At 36.2% G+C, this 23042-nt stretch overlaps 3 protein-coding genes and 1 pseudogene across 3 annotated transcripts; 2 read left to right on the top strand and 2 right to left on the bottom strand.

Moving 5' to 3' along the window:
- Positions 1 to 11157: 11157 nt before the first annotated feature.
- Positions 11158 to 12691, bottom strand: LOC145636545 (F-box protein CPR1-like). The gene has a single exon (XM_081688125.1). It carries the CDS (start codon positions 12610 to 12612, stop codon positions 11245 to 11247), a length of 1368 nt encoding a protein of 455 aa, XP_081544251.1. The 5' UTR covers positions 12613 to 12691; the 3' UTR covers positions 11158 to 11244.
- A 1568-nt stretch (positions 12692 to 14259) lies between these two features.
- On the top strand, positions 14260 to 15381 carry LOC145636544 (F-box protein CPR1-like). Its single transcript, XM_081688124.1, has one exon. The coding sequence runs from the start codon at positions 14260 to 14262 to the stop codon at positions 15379 to 15381; it is 1122 nt and encodes a 373-aa protein (XP_081544250.1).
- Positions 15382 to 16704: 1323 nt separating this feature from the next.
- Positions 16705 to 18336, bottom strand: LOC145636542 (F-box protein CPR1-like). The gene has a single exon (XM_081688122.1). The coding sequence runs from the start codon at positions 18334 to 18336 to the stop codon at positions 16837 to 16839; it is 1500 nt and encodes a 499-aa protein (XP_081544248.1). The 3' UTR covers positions 16705 to 16836.
- Positions 18337 to 20200: 1864 nt separating this feature from the next.
- LOC145634354 (triphosphate tunnel metalloenzyme 3 pseudogene) lies at positions 20201 to 20858 on the top strand (annotated as a pseudogene).
- The last annotated feature ends 2184 nt before the right edge of the window (positions 20859 to 23042 follow it).

The raw sequence follows: 23042 nt of genomic DNA, 5'->3' as shown, positions 1-23042 counted from the left end.
AATTTCAAACATCTAAATTTTCATTCAAATTTGAATGAAAATTGAAAATTAGTGAAAATTGGGCCCAAGCATAGAACCAATGAAATGCTGCCAACTATGAATGTATGTAAGCTCCACATACAGTGAATGTATGTGTAGTTTTTTCGCCCCGGAACAGGACAGAAAGCTTAGCATCGCGAACTTGAGGCTGCTCGGAATCTTTTGTTCAGCTTTAACAAGATAGGAAACAATATTCCTAAAAGATATACATTCTCCTAATATTGATGATATCATATCTCTGTCAAGTTGGCCTAAATATCATTATAGATTTAAAATTATAGTGTAAAAAAAATAAAAATAAAATTATATCGAGATATAATGTTCCTCAAGTGTCATTTATGTGTAGTTTACAAAGGTAATTAGGATTGTGGTCTTGTGGACTACCCAAGTGGTTCAAGTGTTCGACTCGAGTATTTGTATAGTAGGCCGGTAAGACAAGGTTTAGAGCTTCGTAATTAACACATGTGGACCATTGATTAAAAATTTCCATCTTTTTGTCTCATATTACTAATCAATACTCTGTATATCATCGATTTCAAATTAAATTAAGGAATGCACTCTTATATAACAACACTTTCCTCCGTACTTGAGAATAACAACCTTGGCAAGTGGTGCAATATTAATTAATTAAACGGAGGAACTATTAGAAATTATTTATATTTTATTAATGATAATATCTACTTAGTTTTCTATATGGATTTGGAATGATATATTGCTTGAATATAATGGTAAATTAGGAAGGAAAATATTATAGTAAATTAAATATTTCCTAACTTAATTCGGCCAAATAAATAAAAAAGGAATATATTTGAGTGAGTTAACCAGAATTTGACAAGAAATTATAAATTAAATTTTTTGAACCATAATTTGACACGAAAGAGTATATATATGAGTGAGTTAGATATGGGTAAAAAAAAGATTTTTTAAATATTTTTTAATAATTATATTTCTATAAGGAATAAAAAACCTTCTTTCAAAAAAAAAAAAAAAAAAAAAAAAAAAAAAAAAAAAAAACTAATTTTGAGCTCGTGGCTTATAAGGAGACAGACAGACAGTACATACCATATAACCACATATGCATCGCCTCTAATCTCCTCCATAGTTTAATATTCTCCATTCAAGCCCTAGCTTTTTTTTTTTCCTCACTTTTTTCCTCCATGGCAAACATTAGAGAAAACTCAAAAGAGGCTTCGATGACTACTATGCGTTCAAACGATCGATACCATATATTAATCAACGAAATACTCCACAGATTACCCGCAAAATCACTATGCCGATTTAAGTGTGTTTGTAAACATTTGAACACTCTAATTTCAAGTCCTGAATTCATCAATTTTCACCTCAACCTCGCCTTAGACGTCAATCACGTCTTCGTCTTTGGCTATGACTTTGACGAGGAGGAATGTATTTATAAAAGAAGTCTCTACACTTTCAATTTAGACGACGACGACTCTTCTAAAATTTCGAGCAAAAAACTACCTATTCCCTTAGGATTAAAATATACTAATTTTTATCATCGATTCTTTTTTGCTGGCTCGTGCAATGGCCTGCATTGCACGGTAGGAATGTCGTCGATTTATTTAGATATCATTATATTTAATCCATCGACAGGGATTTATAAGCGTGTTGAAGTCACGGATTTGGCCTTCCATGGAGCAAGTAGCATACCAATAACAGAAGATAGGCATTTTACAAAATTTGGGTTTGGATTTGATCATGTTAATGATGATTACAAAGTTGTAAAAGTTACACGCAATTATTTAACTGATCTAGTAGGTTCGAAAGTTATGGTTTATAGTTTAAAGACAAATTCTTGGAGACGAGCTCAGAATTATCCTAGATCATTGACTCGGGACGTGTACGGTAGAACTGATGAGGCAGCCGTAATCGACAACCATTTACTTCATTGGCTTATAAGTTCACCCCTAGGTCCAGTGGAGACTGCTTGTTTCGATATATGTAATGAGACATGGAGGGAAGACATCGTGTGGCCTAACTCTTTAGTAACTTGTACTGGATCTCGTTCAAGTCCACAATTAGGTGTTTTAGACGGGAATTTGTACTTGTTTTTTGAGATTTTATTTACAAATAAATTCAATATATGGGTGATGAAAGAGTACGGAGTGAAAGAATCATGTGTGAAGTTGTTTGAAATTGACTTTCATGCTATGGCAATTTACACTTATCATTTGAGGGTTCTTGGTTACACCAATAAATCAAAAGACCAGATTTTGGTTTGGGATCGTGACGACCAATTTCGTCTTGTTTGGCTTGACTTAAAAAATAACAATGTGAAAAGGGTGATGAATCTAAAGATAGACGGGTTTCCTACAAGTTCGATCATGGGTTATGTATGCAACGGAACCCTTGTTAACATTCCGGGTGGTCGACCACTACCCATCAACAAGGTATGTATGCCTCATTTCTTTCGTAATTTTGTATAAAAATACCTGTTGATTCCAATAACAAATAGAGAAGATGAAAAGGAAATTATTTGATCGATGATCTCAATAATACAGTTGTAATATATAAGTCTAGCTTATTAACACTGATTATTATTTCTTTTTTTTTTATCCAGGGATTCAAATTAAAAGATGTATTTGGATTCGGTAGTCGCCGAAGGGGTACTAAGGGTCGCTCTAATAATGCTTTGGCCAAACAACAACAACAACAAATGGATTTTAATCTTTGTGGACGACAAAAGAAAAGATTGATGAACAAATGGACGCGATGAAGTTGTTTCCAAACAATGCAAGGAAGTAAGAAGCTAAGGGAGGTGATATTGATGAACAAATGTGTGCTAATAATTCTTTATCAAAACAAGAAAGAAAGGTTTTTCAATTGATTATGATTATCCCCCTCAAAAAAAACATAAAAAGAAGATGATTATGATTATGATTATTTATTAGTTTTGCTAAGTTTCTTACGAGTATTTTTATAAAAATCATACGAAGTACATTAGTATCTTCATTGTAACCTGAAGAATCTGGTCTTTATTAGTTTTGCAAATTATGGAGTATTTAATTGGTCATCTTTATTTTTGCTTTCATTAAAGTATATTAATGCAACTTTGTTACGATTATTGCTATATGAGTCTCGAGTCTTGTACTCTTGTTACTCTATTAATGTGATCATACTTTAAAGAGTTAATGGGCGTTTGGTATGACTGTATGAGTATTGAAAATGGAGCGAAAAGGAAATACGGAGTATATAAGGAGAAGGAGATGAGTTATTTAAACTTTATCTTTTCATTTATTTGGTTGAAACACGCAAATGAACCATTTAAACCTAACTCTATTTAGTTTTGTTTGAGGAGGGTAAGAGTAATTGACTAGGAGGGTAAGAGTAATTGACAAAGGGCCTGTTCTCTTCCGTTGTAATTCAGTTCAGCTCTTAATTTACGTCTAATGATATTGCTAATGATATAAAGCCAAATTTCATTCTTTTAAGATCTTATTACAACGACGACGACAACAACAACAACAACAATAATAATAATAATAATAATAATAATAATAATAATAAAAATAATAATAATAATAATTTCCGTCGGGCGATTAGGGTTGGGTAGTTTTAGGGTTGATCACCGGCTTCCACGTCAAGTTTCCGGCTTCTTCTCCGGCGAAGTGTTAGGTCTCAGGCAAAGGGCGTTTTCTGGGTTCTTAGCAGTAATTTTCCGTCGACATTCAGGCAGTTTCGGGGCTATTTTCTGAGAGGTTGCGCGAGCAGTTCAGCGGTTTTCTGGCAGCATCTACAAGCTTGGTCTACTCTGTTTTTAGTCGTGATTTTGGGTGCGTTTTTTGATCGATTTTGGTGCAATGATCAGGCGGCTTTTGGGTCTGTTTTGAGGGATGTTTTCGGGCTAGTTTCAGGCTGTTTTTCAGGTGACATTCTGATCGATTTCAAGTTGTTTCTGCTCTGTTTTCAATCGTGTTTTTGGGTCTGTTTTAGTCGTGTTTTTGGGTGTGTTTTTGGAGCGTTTTTGGGTGCGGCTTTGGGTCAGTTTTGAGGGCTGTTTGCGGGCTGTTTGAGGGCTGTTTTCAGGCTGGTTTCCTAGCAAATTTCTGTTCGTTTTTAGGGCATACTTCAGGTTCGTACTGCTCGAGTTTAAGGCTGTGGTTTGTGGCAGTTTCGGGTGCAGTTTCGACTGCTTTTGGGTGCAGTTTATGGTCTGTTTCTGGTGCATTTTCCAGCGTATTTCAGGTCAGTTTTCAGGCGTTTTGGCTCTGGTTTAAGTCTAGTTGTGGACTGGTTTTTCTGGTCATTTTTTGGACAGTTGTTTTGGTGCGTTTTGGTGGTGTTTTTGGTGTGTTTTGGGTGCAGTTTTCAGGCAGCTTTATAGGGGTTTAATTAGCAGTTTCCAAGTGTCACTTGGGAGGTTATTTGCAGCCTATGTCGGGAGTCGTTGTGAAGTTTCATTGTCCGTTTGTGGGTCTTAGTGGTTGTCAAGATGGGAGTGGAAATGGCCTTACTCGACGTTCTCTAATCAGGCATCTTAGTGATCGTCATTGTTGTATCGGTGCGCGAGATATCACCCGGCATTCTCTTACTTCTAATTTGGCTGTTTATAATGAGGCAGAAGTTACTTTTAGGCGTATGGGGATTTGGTTATGTGGAGTTTGCTATAAAACGCACACGTTTCGTTCTAAGTGTCGTCATGATAGGGATGAGGATGTGTCACCCCCTGATGAAGGAGATGGTATTGTTCGTTTTGTGCTTCATAATTTCAGCAAGCCGCAAGCTCCTTCTTCTTCTTCTCCTGTTCGAGTTGGTCATGTGGATGGTGAGGTGCGAGATAATAACGGCGGTTTTGATGTGGCTCTTCTTGATTGTTTATTCTCTAAGGGGTTTCGCACTGTTAAGTCTATCCCTCCCAAGTGTCGTTTGGGGTTTTCTCGGGTTCTGAAAGGCACTCTTAATAAGGTGATCTCTAAGCCTGATGACATTTCTGCTTGGGTCTCTTTGTTGGTGTTACCTCTTTGCATCCTTAAAATCTTTCGCCCGAGGAGTAGTCGTGAGTCTCGGTCTTCGGTCAGACGTCGGCATCAAGAAGAGAGTATTTCCCGTGCTATTTGTTCTTGGGGTGTAGCGGGTGGTAATTTGCAGCTTGTGAGGGAAATTTTGGCAGAGGATTATCCTACTTTGTCGGCGGTTGATGATGAGGACATTGATTTGGAAGAGCGTAATATAAAGCAGTGTCGTAGGAAGATTTGCGATGGCCATTACACTGCTGCAGTTCGGATTCTTTCTTCTTCAGGCGTTGCTCCTTATAATGACGCCACTCTTGCGGATTTGCAGGCCAAGCACCCTTCATCTCCAGCTCCATCCTTGCCTGATATACCTATTGATCACCTTCATCTTGTTACGACTTCTGCTGTTGTTTTGGATCGGATTAAGAGCTTCCCTCGTGGCACATCATGTGGTAGGGATGGTTTGCGTGCTCAACATCTTATGGATTGCTTAAGTGGTGCAGCTGTGGCAGTCTCAGATGAGTTGGTTGACTCTATTACCGAGGTGGTTAATCTCTTTCTAGCTGGAAGATGTCCTATGGAATTAGGAGAGTACATTGCTAGTGCTCCTCTTACGCCACTTGTCAAGCCCGGTGGTGGTATCCGTCCTATTGCTGTGGGTACGGTTTGGCGGCGTCTCGTTTCGAAGGTGGGTGCTGTTATGGTTGGTCAGTCTTTAGGGAGTTACTTTGATGGCCTTCAATTTGGTGTTGGGGTTTCTTCAGGTGGTGAGGCAATTCTTCATGCGGTGAATCGGTTGATTGAGGACCGTGGTTCTGATGTGGGTCTATCTATGTTGTTGGTGGATTTTCAAAATGCCTTCAATCTGGTTGATCGTTCGGTCATGTTAAGTGAGGTACGTCGCCGTTGTCCAGGCATTTCGCGATGGGTTGAATTCTGCTATTCTAATCCAGCCAGGTTGTACTATGGGGACCAAACCTTATGGTCATCTCAAGGGGTGCAGCAGGGTGATCCCCTTGGTCCTTTGCTTTTTTCTTTGGTTTTACAACCCCTGGTATGTAAAATTAGGGAGACTTTTGATGTATGTCTTCAGGCTTGGTATTTAGATGACGGCACGATTATTGGTGACACTTTGGTGGTGGGGCAAGTTCTGCAGTTGATTATGGAGGAAGGACCTCGTTCTGGGTTATGTCTTAACGTGGAAAAAACTGAAGTTTTCTGGCCTACGGAAGACCCTCGAAGCAGGCTGGTGGGTGTCTTTCCGCCTAATATTGCTCGACCTTTGCGTGGTGTTAGGTTGCTTGGAGGTCCCGCTAGTTCCGATTCTGGTTTCAGTGGTGACCTTGTGATGCAGAGGGTGACCAAGACAATTGTCCTTATGGATAAGGTCGCTATGCTTGATGATCCTCAGTGTGAACTGTTGTTACTTAGGGCATGTACTGGAGTTTCAAAACTCTACTTTGCATTACGTACTTGTCCTCCTAGTACTTTTGAGGTAGCTCAGCGCACTTTTGATGGAGCTCTTCGATCTTCCTTGGAGCGTATTGTTACCGCTTCGGGGCCTGGGTTTGGTGATTGGCAGTGGCGGCTTGCCACCTTACCATTTGCGTTTGGAGGGCTTGGTGTTTATTCTGCAGGTGATGTTCGTCACTATGCTTTTCTTGCTTCTCGGTTGCAGTCTGCTGGGTTGCAGACACAACTTCTTCGGCATGCTGGCATTGTTGGTCTTGGACGAGCCTTTAAGGATGCGTTGTGTTTGTTTAATGGAACAGTGGAGTCTGACATTTTGAGTAATCCTAGTGAGGTCGCTGCCCCTAAACACATGAAGAAATTGGCAGATATGTATTTCACAAAGATTACCGCTTCTGCAGAATCTGCTTATTCTTTAACTCCTCGACAATCAGCATTATGGAAATCACAGCAGGGTGATCATACCTCAGCTTGGCTTCGGGCGGTTCCTATTTCGGGGTTGGGTCAGACGATGAACGCTAAGACTTATCGATGTGTGTTGTCCTATCGGTTGGGTGTTCCTTTATTCTCTGTCTCGACGTCGTGCTCTGCTTGTTCGAGGGTTTTTGCTGGAGATATTTTCGGTGATCACGCGGTGTCTTGTGCTGGTATTGTGGGTATTAAACATCGGCATAATGTTGTTCGGGATACCCTTGTTGATGTTTGTTATCGTTCTGGGATTTCAGCGAGAAAAGAGGTTGACATTGGGTTGGCTGGAGGGAACGACGAGGCCCTCAGACCTGCGGATGTGTTACTTTATTCATGGGATCGTGGTCGCGATGTCTGTATTGATTTGACAGGGTCTTCTCCTTTGACACAGTCAGGGCTATCTGACTTTATTCCTGGGCGGGTTGTGGCTGATGCTGCTCATCGGAAGCGGGTTAAGTATGAAGCTCGATGTCAGGCGATTGGATATGGTTTCATTCCCTTCTCCTTTTCTTCGCTTGGGGAATTAGAGAAGGAGGGTGTTGCGTTACTGAAGCGGATTCAGAGGTTCTCGATGACGCAAGACATTGGGGCTCGTGCTGCAGCTCATATCTTCACTAGGGTAGGATTTGCTATAGCTAGAGGAGTGGGGGCCCAGATTGTATCTCGGCTTCCCACTAATTTATTGTAGGTTGTATGCCTTTTGTTTTTGATAATAATAATAATAATAATAATAATAATAATAATAATAACAACAATAATAATAATAATAATAATAGTAATAATAATAATAATCAATAAGTAATAAATAATAATAATAATAATAATAATCATCAATAAATAATAATATTAATAATAATAATAATAATAATTGAAATAATAATACTAATAATAATCATCAATAAATAATAATAATAATAATAATAATAATAATAATAATAAATAATAATAATAATAATAATAATAATAATAATAATAATAATTACATTTGTATATACACATATTATAGTAATAAATAATCAATTAATAATCAAAGATCACTAATCCATAGTTAAAAATCACTAATTAATAAGTTCAGTTCAGTCGGAACAGGACCTAAGAGTCTATTTCAATTTACTGCAAACAAACTTACTTCTAGAGATCAAACAAATATTCCGATGGAAACCAGTACCCTTAGATAATGGTAATTGTTACCCAAACCTTATAACCAAACACTTGATAACATATTAGGTACAACCTAACGTATATGACGAATTTATTAGAATATTCCTAAAACGATATATATTAAAAAAAAAGGATAATAAACTAATTATTTCTAATCTTATTCATGACATATATATCAATATCACAAATTCACAATAATAAGATATAAAATATCTTAACATGTATGATGTACTTTGTACAGTAAGTTATATCTAAAACTTTAAATAATCCCAATCTAACTAAAACTCAAAATAATAATCCAATCTAACTAAAACTCTTGATTTCCTATTAAAAAAACACTTGATTGTTATTCCAGTTTTTTATCTTAAGTTGTAAAATAATCCAAACCCAAGAGTAATTAAATCTTGAATTTGTGACTACACAAGCAGAGAATATTGTGGATAGCAAAACTGTAAAACAAACTATGCATCGCCTCTAACCTAAACTCTTCCATATTTCTATATTCTCCATCAAAACTCTAAATTTTTATTTTCTTCTAGGTAAGCAGAACAGATGTTTTGGATGACTACTACACGTCGAACCAATCGATATCATATACTAATCAACGAAATACTCCACAGATTACCCGTAAAAACACTTTGTCGATTTAAATGTGTTTCTAAACATTTGAACTCCTTAATTTCCAGTCCCCAATTCATCTATTTTCACCTGAATCACCCCTGTCATGCCTTAGACGACGTTGATCACCTCTTCATTTTTTCCATTAACCTCAACCTCGAGAGTAAATTATGTCTCTACACCTCGAACTTACACGACTGCTTAACATGTCCATACACTAAACTGAAGAAAGTAGCTCTTCCCATAAGATCATTTAAGGATTATTCTTTCTTATCTTTTGTTGGCTCATGCAATGGCTTGCATTGTAGTGTAAGGATGCCGTCGAATTCTTTAGATATCGTAGTATTTAATCCATCGACAGGGATTTACAAGCATGTTGAAGTCGCGGATTTGGCCTCACCAATGACTTCAAATACTTTTGGGTTCGGGTTTGATGATGCTAATGATGATTATAAGGTAGTAAGAATTATATGCGATAGTTTAAATCATATAAACAATATGGATGTTATGGTTTATAGTTTAAAGACGAATTCTTGTAGACAAGCTAAGAACAGTCGTACGATTGTATCATTTCCTTATCACCAACGTAAGGAGGCTAGCGTAATAGACAACCATTTACTTCACTGGATTATAGAGACAACCCCGAGTCAATTGGAGATTGCTTGTTTCGATATTTGTAATGAGATATGGAGGGAAGACATCGTGTGGCCTTACTCTTTAGTAATTGGATCGCGTTTAAAACCACAATTAGGAGTTTTAGACGGGTGTTTGTATGTGATTTTTAAGATTCCAAGTGAAAATAAATTGGATATATGGGTGATGAAAGAGTACGGAGTGAATGAATCATGGATAAAATTGTTCGAAATATCAAATCAATGTTTGGAACTACCAGTAAATATCATCTATGATAGTCCTTGGCGTTTAAAGCTTCTTTGTTACACCAATAAATCAAAGGACGAGATTTCAATTTGGGATGATGGCTTATCTAGTCTGATCTGGTTTGATCTAAAAAATAACAATGTAAAAACGATAAAGATGATACGTGGGTTTAAATTACCTAGACTTATAACCTCAGTTTATTTATGCAATGGAAGCCTTGTTAACATTCCTGGTGGTCAACCACTGCAAATCAACAAGGTATGCTTCTAAGCCTAATTGATCTATGCAAAGAGAGTGAGATCGATTTGCTACAATTTATTTTTACTCTTGTATATATCATTATATTCTGGTTGTTATTAAATAAGCAATCATCTGTGTAATTTTTTGAAAAATCATAGGATATGTTTTAGTAAATTGCAAAATTTTTAACAAGTGATTAATTAAGTCTTCATAAACAGAGCAGATCAAATAATTTGGTACATTTAGCTAGGAATAAATTGATGCAAGGAACGTATCTTATCATGAGTACATGATGTACTTAAGTAAAATACTTGATACATTATATACATGTTCTATAAGATTACAATTATAAAACTAGTGTGTAACTCAAGCAATACACGAGATTGTTACTTTAACTAAACCTTGAGATTATATGTATTTTATATTTATGGTGATTAATCAGGACGGTGCAATTATATAAATTTATTTTCATGTAACATATGTTTGTTGGCTTGTTGCTATAATAATTTATAAGATTTTTTCTTCATATTTTATGAAGTTGTATTGATCTATTGAACTCCAGATGTACAATTTTTTCTTTTTAGCTAACACGGATTGTATATTTTTCATTCAGGGATTCCGTTTTTCTTTGAAAGAGGTATTTAGAATAGCTAGTCGAAAGTTCACTAAGGGTTGTTGGTTGCCCTAATGCTTTGCCCAAACAGCAACAAAGGGAAACTAATCTTCATGGACGACAAGGGAAAAGATTTGACGATAAAGCAAGTGGACGCGCTGATGCCTTTGCAAAATAAGGAAGAAGGGGGGATGCTAATGTGCATTCACAAATGATATTGATGAACAAATGTGCGCTAATTATTTATCAAAACAAGCAACAAGTTTTTAGTTTTGATTTTGATTTGTTATTTGTAGCTTCACCATCAAAAAGTTTATTATTTTTTGAGGTTTGTGACAATCTGCATCATTACTATTTTGCTCATATGTGGTTGGCTTGAATATCGTTATAGATTTTTAGATCCAAAGTAAAGTTTCAAATATGCAATTATGCATGATAACACATACAAAGATACTATATTCCAAAGTAAAGCTTCATATATATATGCAATTATGCATGATAACATAATCAAAGATAATGTATTCTCAAGTAAAGCTTCATATATGCAATTGTGCATGATAGCATCACAAAATTCACAACCAGGAGTACCTAACCGAACTACAGATGACTGAATGTGTAAGATTCATTAGCATGAGATAGCATAGTTGATTAAAATCAGTGGTAACCAAACAAGGGCTAATGCATTAGGAAACCATCTAACCTAAGAAGTTACTCAAGTAATTACACCAAAAACATGATTATCCTGCCATTTTCACCAGACTGTAAGATCAACACTGAACCATTTGCTCATCCACTATCCCACCTAAGATCCTTCATCACTTCCATGATTCCATCAATCACCCCCGGAACAGGAACAAGGCTTTCAATACAAAGCTTAACATCGCGAAGCTTAAGGCTTCTCGGAATCTTTTGTTCAGCCTTTACACTTTTCCTCCTCAAATCATACCAGCAAAAGCCATCCTCATCAGCTTTTCTCAACAAAACTTCATCTCCTCCTTTGGAAGAAGCTAGTGGAGAACTCAACAACGGACCAACTAAGCTAGATTCAGTGACATTAAACAATTTAGTCCAAGAATCTTCCGCACCATACTCTTTCATAACCCAAACATAAGCATTGTCAAACTCAGGGCAAATTCTAGTCACTATACACAAACATTCATCCAAAACACCTAAGGCAACGATATCATTACTCTTGAACTCAGCCTCAGACAATGTATCATCACCATCATCATCCTCAGGACAGTCTATTTTCTCAGTTCCTCTGAAATCCGGCAAGGCCAATTTAGTCCACTTAAAGGAAGACAGATCAAACCCGCGAAGCCGAGGCTCTCTTTTCCTATACTTCCAGAAAATCCAATGAACAATACAGTTATTAATCACTGCACCAGAGCAAAACCATTTCATCTCATCACCAAAATATGCAACATGAATCATTTTCCAATAATTCTCTTTCAAACTATACACCATAACTTCCCTGTATATGAAACCAACACTACATTCATCACTGCTATCACCATCATTCTCACCATCGACATCGACACCGCCATCCTCATTATCACCATCACTACCATCCTCATCTTCGATATCGAAATCGACATCGCTGCCACTGCCACCACCACTACTACTATCATCCCTATGATGAAAATAATCAACAATTCTAACAATCTTATAATCATCATTTCCACAATCATACCCAAAACCAAAACTAACACCCATAAACTCAGAAGACAAATCACCAACAACAGGAATACAAGGCAGTATAAAATGGGAATTCATAGAAGGGTTCCATAAAATAAACTTAAACAATTGAGGATCATCAACATTTCTACAAACCAAAGCAATTAATCCATTACAACACCCACAAATCGAAACCTCAAAACCAGAAAAAGAACTGGGTAAATCAAACCTTGTCAAATCGTTTTTAGCATCAAGCTCAGAACCCCACTTCAATGGCGTCGATTCCAGGCGAGTTCCATAGTTGAGGATAAGAAGACGACGGTCAGAGGAGAGAGAATGAACGAGATGAAGTCCGATAAAATGGGTGCTGCTGATTATGGAATTCCAAGCTTTGGAAACACATTTGAAGCGAAGTAGTGATTTAGTGGGTAATCGGGTAAGAATGGAGGTGATTAACTCCATTGGAAGGGACGCCATTGTTGTGGATTTCGAGAAAACAGAGCAAAAATAAATAAAAATGGTGGAAAATGGAGAGAAAAAGGTGGTGTTTTTATGGAGAGAGATTGAAATGGGTTAGTTTTGTTTGCCTTGAGTATCACGGCTTAACTACCCCTCAAAAGTTGCAAAACCCCTAAAATGTAGGGAAATTGGGTAATTTGGGCCTTTTTGCAAAATAGATAGTGAGAGATGGATATTCACTTTTTGGGCTAATTTGGATTGAGGATCAGTTCTGGATGGTTAAGTTACTACTATACCAATATCCTATTGGTAGTCCCGTAATGCTACCACACTTAGAAATAATGGTTGATTGTTTGATCTCGTAACCGGTACCCGTACCAACTTGAAATACATTACTACGCATTTTATTTTAATCGTATACGCATTATTATGTGGATATACGTATATAGCTGACATATTTCATACGGAGTAGTTTGCACTTGATACTTCGGAAGCATGATTGATTATTATATTGGTATCAACACTAGTTATTTTATTTTAATTACTTTAACACACTTTGTTTTCAATGTATATTCACTTTGATAAATTTTTCTTTTTTTTTTTAAGGAACTTTGATAAAATTTTAAATAATTTAATTTTATATCACATAGGAACCTTGGCGGCCTTTCTACAATTCTAATCAGAAAAATAGTTATGTATCATGATACAGTTGTTTTTTGGTGTTTAGAGAGCCACAAAGGCGGGGGTGATGAGAATTGATCCCAAGATCTCTTAGAATAGGGAGGGGAGTTCTAACCACTTGAACTATCCCTCACTCTCACCGTCATCTATTACTCCATCAAACTTGATGTTAATCGAAAGTTTAGAGTTTTCGTTTTATTTACTCACCTGGGTTTATCCAAGTGGGTGTGAATTGTGGGTATTGAGAGAGTACGGAGTGAAAGAGTAGAGATTACTAGTTACCTACGTTCATGTTATCATGTATTTCTATTGACAATTTTCAGACTTTTGAGTAAGCCACTCGAGGTTTGTGATTGGTTTACCTTAATCACAAAGACAAAATCAATAACAAATGTAGCTGGAACATAATTTGAACTTGACTACTCTAATAATGGAACATAATAGTCTCAATTCTAATTTCATACTCGTATCAAATTGATTTTTTATGCTAGCAATGCTACACCGTTATACCCAATGCACCTAGTGCAAGATATAATATAAGGGTCTCAACACAAACAAAACCACAATATTGAAATTGAAAAGAAAGAATTCTATAGCACGTCCAAACTCACATAGGAACTTTAGCCGTCTTTCTACGTGTAGGTGTGAGTGTATGACTTCTATAAATTGCACCTTATTGATTTTTTGTTTTAATTATTACAGAGTACTGTATTAAACATAGTTAATTAATTTTTGTATTTTCCCACATACTTTGTTTAAAAATAGAAACTTTCCTTCCTTTCGGCAACCAAAAAAAAAAAAAAAACCTTTTACTTTAACTAAAAGATATAATAATTCATATAAACCCTTGCCTTCGGGCTGTGATTCAAAAACAAAACCAAAAAAAAAAATATATATAAACCCTAATCACATCATCAATTCCTTAGTAGATGTTCTTAAATAAAAAAAAAAAAAAAAATTCCTTAGCAGAAATCCAATTGATCAATGGCAAACATTCCCATAGACATATTAGAATCAGAAATACTGATTAGATTACCAATTAAATCCCTTTGTCGATTTAAGAGTGTTTCAAAATCTTTCAAAACCCGAATTTCAAGTCACAAATTCATAACCCTTCATCTCCGTCATTCACTCAAATCGAACTATATCTTCATTCAAGTCTATGGCAAACAAGGTCTCTACGCATTGGACTTGGCATCTTCTAACTATTCTACCGTCAAACTCCCTTGTTATGTCGAAATATCTAACGGTATAATCATCGGCGATAACGACAGTTGGGTAGGATGCTGTAACGGCTTACATTGTTTTGCAAACATCAACACATCAGTTTATGTAGTGTTCAATCCATTTACTGGAAGTTACAATGAAATATCCGGTCCAATTGGCCGACGCCGGGAATCCATAATGATATCTGGATTTGGGTACGACGATGTAAAAGATGATTACAAGCTTGTCACGTTCAAACCAGTTTTCGATACAGGTTACTGGTACTGGGAAATATATGTTTACAGCTTTAATGCCAATTCTTGGAGATACACCGGAATTATACTAAGAGGTATAACTATGTCTTTTGAACCGGCTGTTGTTATTGACAACCATCTATTACACCTGATTTTCTCTTCTGAAAACATCACCAAGATTGGTTGTTTTGATATTCGTACTGAACAATGGACCGTACTAGAGGTACCTGACTCCATCAAACCTGATATCTATCGATGCCTACCCAAGGTTGGAGTCTTCGATGGTTGCTTGTATTTACTCTCCGAATTTGATATAAGAGAGACTGAACTATGGGTCATGAAAGAGTATGGAGTGAAAGAGTCATGGATGAAGTTGCTTAGTGATTTCAAATTCGAAGATTTCACACCACTTGGTTATTCCAAAGGATCGAGAGAGGAGATGTTACTGTGGGACATGTACAATAGTAACCTCGTCTCATACAACATTAGACATAAAACAACAAAGATAACTGACATCAATGGAGTCACAGGTTATTCTGACAATCCGCTTGTGAGTAAATCATTAGCATACTTCGCTAACAAAACCCTTGTTAGCGTTCCCGGTGGTAAGCAAGCTAGCTATAATGGCAGATGTAGGGAAATATAAGTAAGAAATTCCTAATATTGCTTTCTATTTATTTATTTATTTCCTTAAGCTTGTAAACCTGATTCATTTTTTTTGCTGGTTCATGTTTGTCTATACTATTGTCAAGCTTTGATTAAGCCACTCGAGGTTTGCGATTAGCTTACCTTAATCACAAAGATAAAATTGAAAACAGATGCAGTTGGAGCATAACTGAGCTTGGCTACTTTAATAATGGATAAATAATGATAAACATAAGAACCCAAACATAAGATTGATTTTGAGGGGGAAACAAAAAATTTATGATTAAATTTCAGAGGAAACGATACAGGGGAATCTGTAGGCATTCAATTCAATCTAATTTTATGATTATCTAGTACGGAGTAACACATTTTCTTCCCCCTCTTCTTTCAGCTTATTTGTATTATGTTCACAAGATATAGGAATAAAGGAACACCTAAAGTGGTTTTCAACCCAGCAAGACGGCCATGGTAACCACTAGCAGGCACCAGGGAACCTACCTTATAACCGTGATGCACCTAATACAGTATTTAATACAAGGCTCTAACTCTCTAAGCACATACAGAGCCACATTATACTGAAAAGAAAGATCTATACCGCAAACATATACTACGTATAAGGCTTCCTTATGCATATGGAAACTCTTCTGAATCTACCCACAGGCCACAGGTCTATAAAAAGCAAGATAGCCATAAAATAGTTAATGATATGACTTGAAATTGCAGATTCAGCTATAAGTCAGACTATATAATATGAAGCTACGTTACAGTTTCAGTTAGGACAGTATGAAAACTTTGGAAGGCAGCCTCAACATATATAAATATAAGTAAGACACAGGATTAACTAAGGATAAAATATGGAGAGGTATCTAATAGCTCCTTATATGTCCTGCTTCTTCTAAATTTTCACAGAACACAATTTGTGCGATATGGAGCCAAACTAACATGAAATACTAACTATGAATGTGACAGTGTTGTATCTATCATATATTCATATTGAGAGTATATAGCTCGTACCAAGAAAAACTTGCCCTGTTTCATGGTGAACACGAGAGTAGATCTGTAGATGGACTCGTACCATAAGGAACAAAGGTAAGATGCATAAGTTGACAGCAAACATATGTAAGAATCATTATTCACACTGAGGTATGTAAAACGATCAAAACAATTTTTTTTCATTCCAAGAGAGAAGCTCCTCAATCTTTAGTGAAGATTTAGGAGTATTACTCGTCTACTACACATCACAAGTTCACAACCAAACTACAGAAAACTATATAATGAAGATTCAGAACAAAAGAAAGCATAAAAGATAAAAAAAAGAGGCAACCAAACAAGATCTTATGCATCAGGATCCATCTAATCTCAGAAGCAACTCAGCTAGCTATGACAGAAACATGATATCCTCCAAATTAACAAATTACTACTCCACTAGATAAGCACCCTATGAAACGAGAAGATATCACTCACTCTTTTGCCTCATTTGCTGAAGAATGTTCATTGCTATCCTCATCGCAATAGGAACGAGGCTTTCAACACAAAGGCTGAAATCATGAAGCTTAAGGCTGCTGGGAATAGTAGGAGCAGCTTTGATAGTTTTTTCCCTCAGATTATAGCAGCAAAGGTCACCCTCATTTTCTCTTCTCAGCAGAACTGCATCTCCTCCTTCAGAACAAGCAAGTGGAGCACTCAACAAAGGTCCGACAATGCTGGCCTCGGTGATATTAAACAATTTAGTCCAAGACTCTTCAACACCATACTCTTTCATGACCCAAACATAGACATTATCGAACTCAGGGCAAATTCGAGTCACTAAGCATAAGCATTCGTCTACAACCCCTATTACAACGAAGTCATCAGGTGTATAGCCATAACTAGACCGCGAATCATCATCAGAGCTATAACCCTTTTTCCCTGATCCTGTGAGATCAGGCAATGCCAAATAATCAGTCCATTCTAAGGACGAGAGATTAAACCCTCTGACCTGAGGCTTTCTCTCAAGACAGTTCCAGAACATCCAATGAACTACATTGTTGTTAATCACTGCACCAGGGCTATCCCACATCATCTTATCATATATACAACCTAAAATATGATGTATATACCATTGATTCGCTCTCAAGCTATAAATCCTAACTTCCCTGAATATATAACCAAACTTGCACCTATGACCACTCCCATCACCATCATTACCGCCGCCACCACCACCACCACCAATATCACCACCACCGCTATCGATACCACCATCATCACCACCACTACCACTACCACCACCATTACCACCACCACCGCTATCGATACCACCATCATCACCACCACTACCACCACCAGTATCACCACCACCGCTATCTATACCACCATCATCACCACTACCACCACCAACATCACCACCACAATCGCAACCATCCTCACAAACAGAATCATCACATTCATCAGGATGGAAATAATCAGCAATAGTCACAATCCTATAATCATCTCTATCAAAAGCATACCCAAAACCAAAATTGATATTGATAAAATCCGGAGCCAGTTCTTCATTATGAGGGGGATGAGGAAGTATGATATGGGTATTAGTAGATGGGTTCCATAACATAATCTCAAACAATTGAGGATTATCAACATTTCTACAACTCAAAGCTACTAATCCATTACAAGACCCAGAAATCGAAAACTCGTAACCAGAAAATGAAGTGGGTAGATCAAACCTGGAGTAAGTAGTAGCATTAGCTGAAGGGTCGAACTCGGAGTTCAGCTTTAATGGCGTCGTTTCCAAGTGACTGCCATAGTTGAGAATAAGGAGACGATTGTTGGAGGAGAGAGATTGAGCGAGGTAAAGTTTGAGGAAATGGGAGGTTTTGAGTAGGGAATTCCAATCTTTAGAAACGCATTTGAAGCGAGCTAGTGATTTTGCAGGTAATCGGGTAAGAATGGAGGTGATTAACTCCATTGGAAGAGACGCCATTGTTGTGGGTTTAGTGAGAAGCAGAGCACAAAAATACGAAAATGCCAAAAATAATTGTCTGAGAATTAGTTTTGTGAATTGGCTGTATTTGTACACACACCTGAATTTTGGGCTTTGTTGGTGGTCTTGGAATTTAACTTGGACTAATAGTCTACAACTCTACTACACAAGTCACAAATTTCACAATTACACTTATTTATTTATTTATTTATTTTATTTTAATTTTTTTTTATTATTATTATTCTTTTGGACATTTTATAGAGGTATAGAACATTAGAACTTATAGATGATTAGATGGTAATGGTGCCCAGATCGAGTGGATGTTGGCTAATTTAGTTACGACTTGAATTTGTTGTACAGTCCGTATCTATTTGTACATTCTTGAATTTAGGGCTTTGTTTGATTAAACTTAATTAACTTGGACTATGGATTACTAGCTCACTACACATGTTTACACGTGAAGAATTTAAGGGCATAAATGTGATTATGGTATGTCGTATGTGGATCAATGGATATCGGCTCATTTATCTACTCTTTTTTTTTCGATAAAATGTCTTACCTTGACTTATGCTCTATCGATACATTGACCTCCATATATATTTAATATATGAGATTAAAAGAAGTCATTGTAAATATTTATTAGAACTGTATGTCTCAATATAAAGTTTCCAAACATCAAATTTTTATAATTTATACTTATTGATAATTAATGATATTATTAGTCAAAATTTTGTAGACATTTTTATCTTAAAATAAAGAAAATATGTCTTCTTCTTCGTTTTTTTTTTTTTTTTTTTTTTTGAGTTGATCCTAAGAGCTCATAAAAGCGGGAGGAAAACTCTAACCACTTGAGCTATCCCTCGGAAATTGTGTCTTACTTTATTCATTCTTGTAAAATAAAATGATTAACGGTAGTGTATGGGGTAATTACAATGAATTATTGTAATCTTATATTTTTGCATTTGTATAAGTGGGTTTGTAAAGGAAGATGCATGTCCTTATTACTAATCTTAATTCTCAATGTTCTTCTATGTTCTATTTGAATTTCTCATGCACTTTTGTGCATGATGAATAATGTACTTTGTCAAACACAATCATGTTATTTTTCAGACACTAGTATGCATGTTCTTTTTTTTTTTACCCATGTTCTTTAAAATATATCTAATGTTCTTTACGGGTGCACTATGCGCATGGTGCACCCGGGTGCACTATACTATTTTAGTTTTTCTCTTTGAAAAAAAAGGGGAAAAAGAAAAACGCTACAACTCTAAATCACGATAATTTATTCATCACAACTACGTAATTATTTTGAAAGCTTGTTATATACATCCTGGTGCACCGTACACCCATAAGTGTTTTGTTCTCATTTTGAAGATTGTTTATTAGTTGGGTGTATGGTACACCCATAAGACCCTGTTCTCTTTATTTAAAAATAATAATATTAAGTAAAAAAAATTCAGTTAATTAAAAATAATTTCAATTCAGTGAAAAATTTCAATAATATTAAGTAAAAAAAATTCAGTTAATTAAAAATAATTTCAATTCAGTGAAAAATTTCAATTCAGTAAAAATAATTCTAATTTGGTAAAAATATGTTTAGTTCAGCAAAATTCAGTTTTTTTAAAGAAGAATTATAATAGAAAATTAGTAAAATAATTTCAATTCAGTAAGATTAAGTTAAATTCAGTAAAAATAATTTAAGTTCAGTAAAAATAATGGAACCTAATTGTGTTTTGTTCTCATTTTGAAGATTGTTTATTATTAGTTGGGTGTACGTACAACCTCCGACACTACCTCCGCCGCCGCAACAACCACCACCACCACCACTCTTCTGCAACACTTTGATCGATCTTCCTCCAAACGACCAAACCCTAACGAATCGGCCTCTCTTCCCCTTAACAATGAAGGTCCAAGTCAAGCTCAGACTCGCTGATGAAACCGCACACCTATCTCTCTCCTCCGTCCTCTCGCCGTTTCCCCCGCGAACCCACTTTCAGCACAACGTCTTCTTCGATGGCGCCAATTCTGAGCTCTCTGCGCTTCGCGCTGTTCTTCGATTGAGGTTTTATGGTGAGGATCCCAAAACAGCAGAACGCTGCGTTTCGAGTCTTAAAGCGAAAGCAATTCTTGATAATGGGGTTAGTAGAGTTGAGGAAGATGAGGAAGATATTGATCCGTTTGTGGGTCGGGAGATTTGGGCTAACCCGAATTTAATTGGGTCGTCGGATTCTAGGGTTTTGAAGAGGGTGAAGGAGGAATTTGGGGTTAAGGATGAATCTGGGTTTGTTTGTTTAGGAGAGTTTAAGAATGTAAGAAGGGTTTATGATTGGAAGGGATTGAGATTAGAGGTGGATGAGACACTTTTCGATTTTGGGACTTGGTATGAGATTGAATGTGAGAGTTCTGAGCCTGATACAGCTAAGGAGATGATTGAAGAGCTCTTGAAGGATCATTATATCCCTTATTCTTGCTCTAAGATGTCGAAGTTCGCCATCTTTCGTTCCGGGGTACTTTCATTGTGAGTAATTTTGGATTACATTGCTCTGATGATACTTTGAATTGGACTGCTTAATTGCTTATGTATTATATTTGCTATGGTATAATGGTGTATTATATACAATGTTTGATGATTGCTCAGCTTTATTTTCGCAATGATAAGTGATAATTGTTAAGTGCTTGGTAATCTGGTTGATTCTTCTAGTTATGTCATGTGATGAACCTCATCTTCTTGGCTGCTAGAGTCTAAAAGGTTCTTGTTTTTTGAGTATCTCTTGTTTGATTGCAGATGGGATTCTGAGATTTTGTTATCATAAACTAACATTCCACCCTGCATGCCAAGGGATATGAAGAGTATAAAAGAATACTTTTCATGGGCTAATCATCCTTTGATTAGGGTAGAAGGGAGAAAACAGCATGAAGGTTTTTATTTTATTTTTTTATTTTTTATTATTATTTTTTTTTTCCACAAAGATTTGCTAAATGCTAATGATTTTATTTTAAATTTTCAGGAAATTGTGCGTACTACAGTTATGCTTCATGTATTGAGGTGCGATCTCAAATTCTATGGAAGGAGAAGGGTGTATTGGAGGAGAGGAAAATGTATACAGTTGATATACCATGGCTAATGGTTAATTCCACTTACAAAAATGCCGTGTGGATAACTAAAATGGTGAAACAGAAATTTTGTGGCCGTATTAGGGCCACAGAAGATCCGTATACTTATGTAAGATTATTTATATAGTATCCATAATTTATTTATTCTTATTTTACTGTGATTAATTTAATTTTAATGGGTAAATGGCAGCCATTCTATGTAGATGATTGTGAGAAAATCATCTTAAATTCTGACAAACCTGGATGGTTAGTTAAGATTGAAAAGGTGAAAAAAAGCATGGCTATGGAGGGTGCTGTGATAGGTTCTTTTTATCTTGACCAAGATGAGTTCAAGCGTTGTATGGTTGAACATCGAATTTTCAACCAGAGGGTGAAGGTGACGAAATCAGAATGTTCCCATGCAGTGTGTTTGGTTGGATATCTCAAGTTGATAAAGAAAAAAAAATGGCAAGAAGCATTTGAGTTTGTGGATAGTAATTTTGTTCCGAAGCCTGAAGACCCACACAAAACCAGGATATTGTTGGCTTCCGTATTGAAATCGGTCTATATTCCGGTCATGAAACATGTCCCTGATAATGAACTAGGTATGTCTTTCTTCTCCTTCAATTAAATATATATATAGTTTGATCATGATGCTGCTAGCTAAATTTTGTTTGTGGTTTTCTTTCTTTTGGACATGTCAATAATCCTATAGCAAAAAGAAATTGTTTCAATTCAGCAAATTGTACTCCAGAATTCAACTGAGCCATTAATGCCCCATGATTGAGGATATCTTTTTCAACATAATCTAATTCTTTCATTTATGACTACTTCCCCAAATGTTTAAAATGACAACTTTGTTACACGTCTTTGCGAATCGTTGCATTCTGCTTCAATTTTCATTTACAGATCTTGTAGTTTATGCCAGACAACTTCTGCTGGATGAAAAATGATCGCCTTTTACCAACATTTTTGGATAGCAGATTTTCAGTTTAACCACTATAAGCTGTTAAACCACTAACCTTGGTATTAGTGGTATCTCATGTTTTGGAAGCTCTCTCTCTCTCTCTGTAATGAGTAGACAATCCTGCAAGTATATGGGGGAGAGTGGGAGACCATTCTCTTTAATGGCATGTCCCTATTTGAGATTAAAGCACAAACTTTTAATGATTTATATAGGAAGCCATTCACCTATAATTAGCAATGAATATGCTTTTCTAGTCTTTTTTATTGTTTCTCTCATGTTTGCAAAGTTACTGTGTTAATTTTGTTTCAATAATTCACAATATTTTTTATTTTACTTTGATTTATTAATATAAAACTATCTTAAATAGGAAGCATTCCTGAGCAAGGTGATCAAGGTGATCCTGGAGGAGCAATGGAGCCTTATTCCCAAGGTAAATTTTTATGCTTTACCTTGAGCGGTTGGGGTTTCACAATGAATACGCTTGTGCTATGTTTGCCACCTGGTAAATACAAGTAGTGTTATCGTTGAGAACTGCCTCAATCTTTTAAGGTCAATCTTCCCCCTCACAACTTATCCGGGGATGGTTGCCTTAATATTGTTGTGTGCATGTTGCCCATTATAGCCTATTTCTTCCCACCACGACACC

The sequence above is a fragment of the Chenopodium album genome, chromosome 6 (genome assembly GCF_948465745.1).
Source record: "Chenopodium album chromosome 6, dcCheAlbu1.1, whole genome shotgun sequence".
Taxonomy (NCBI): domain Eukaryota; kingdom Viridiplantae; phylum Streptophyta; class Magnoliopsida; order Caryophyllales; family Amaranthaceae; genus Chenopodium; species Chenopodium album.
This window is presented reverse-complemented; position numbering and strand designations above follow the sequence as displayed.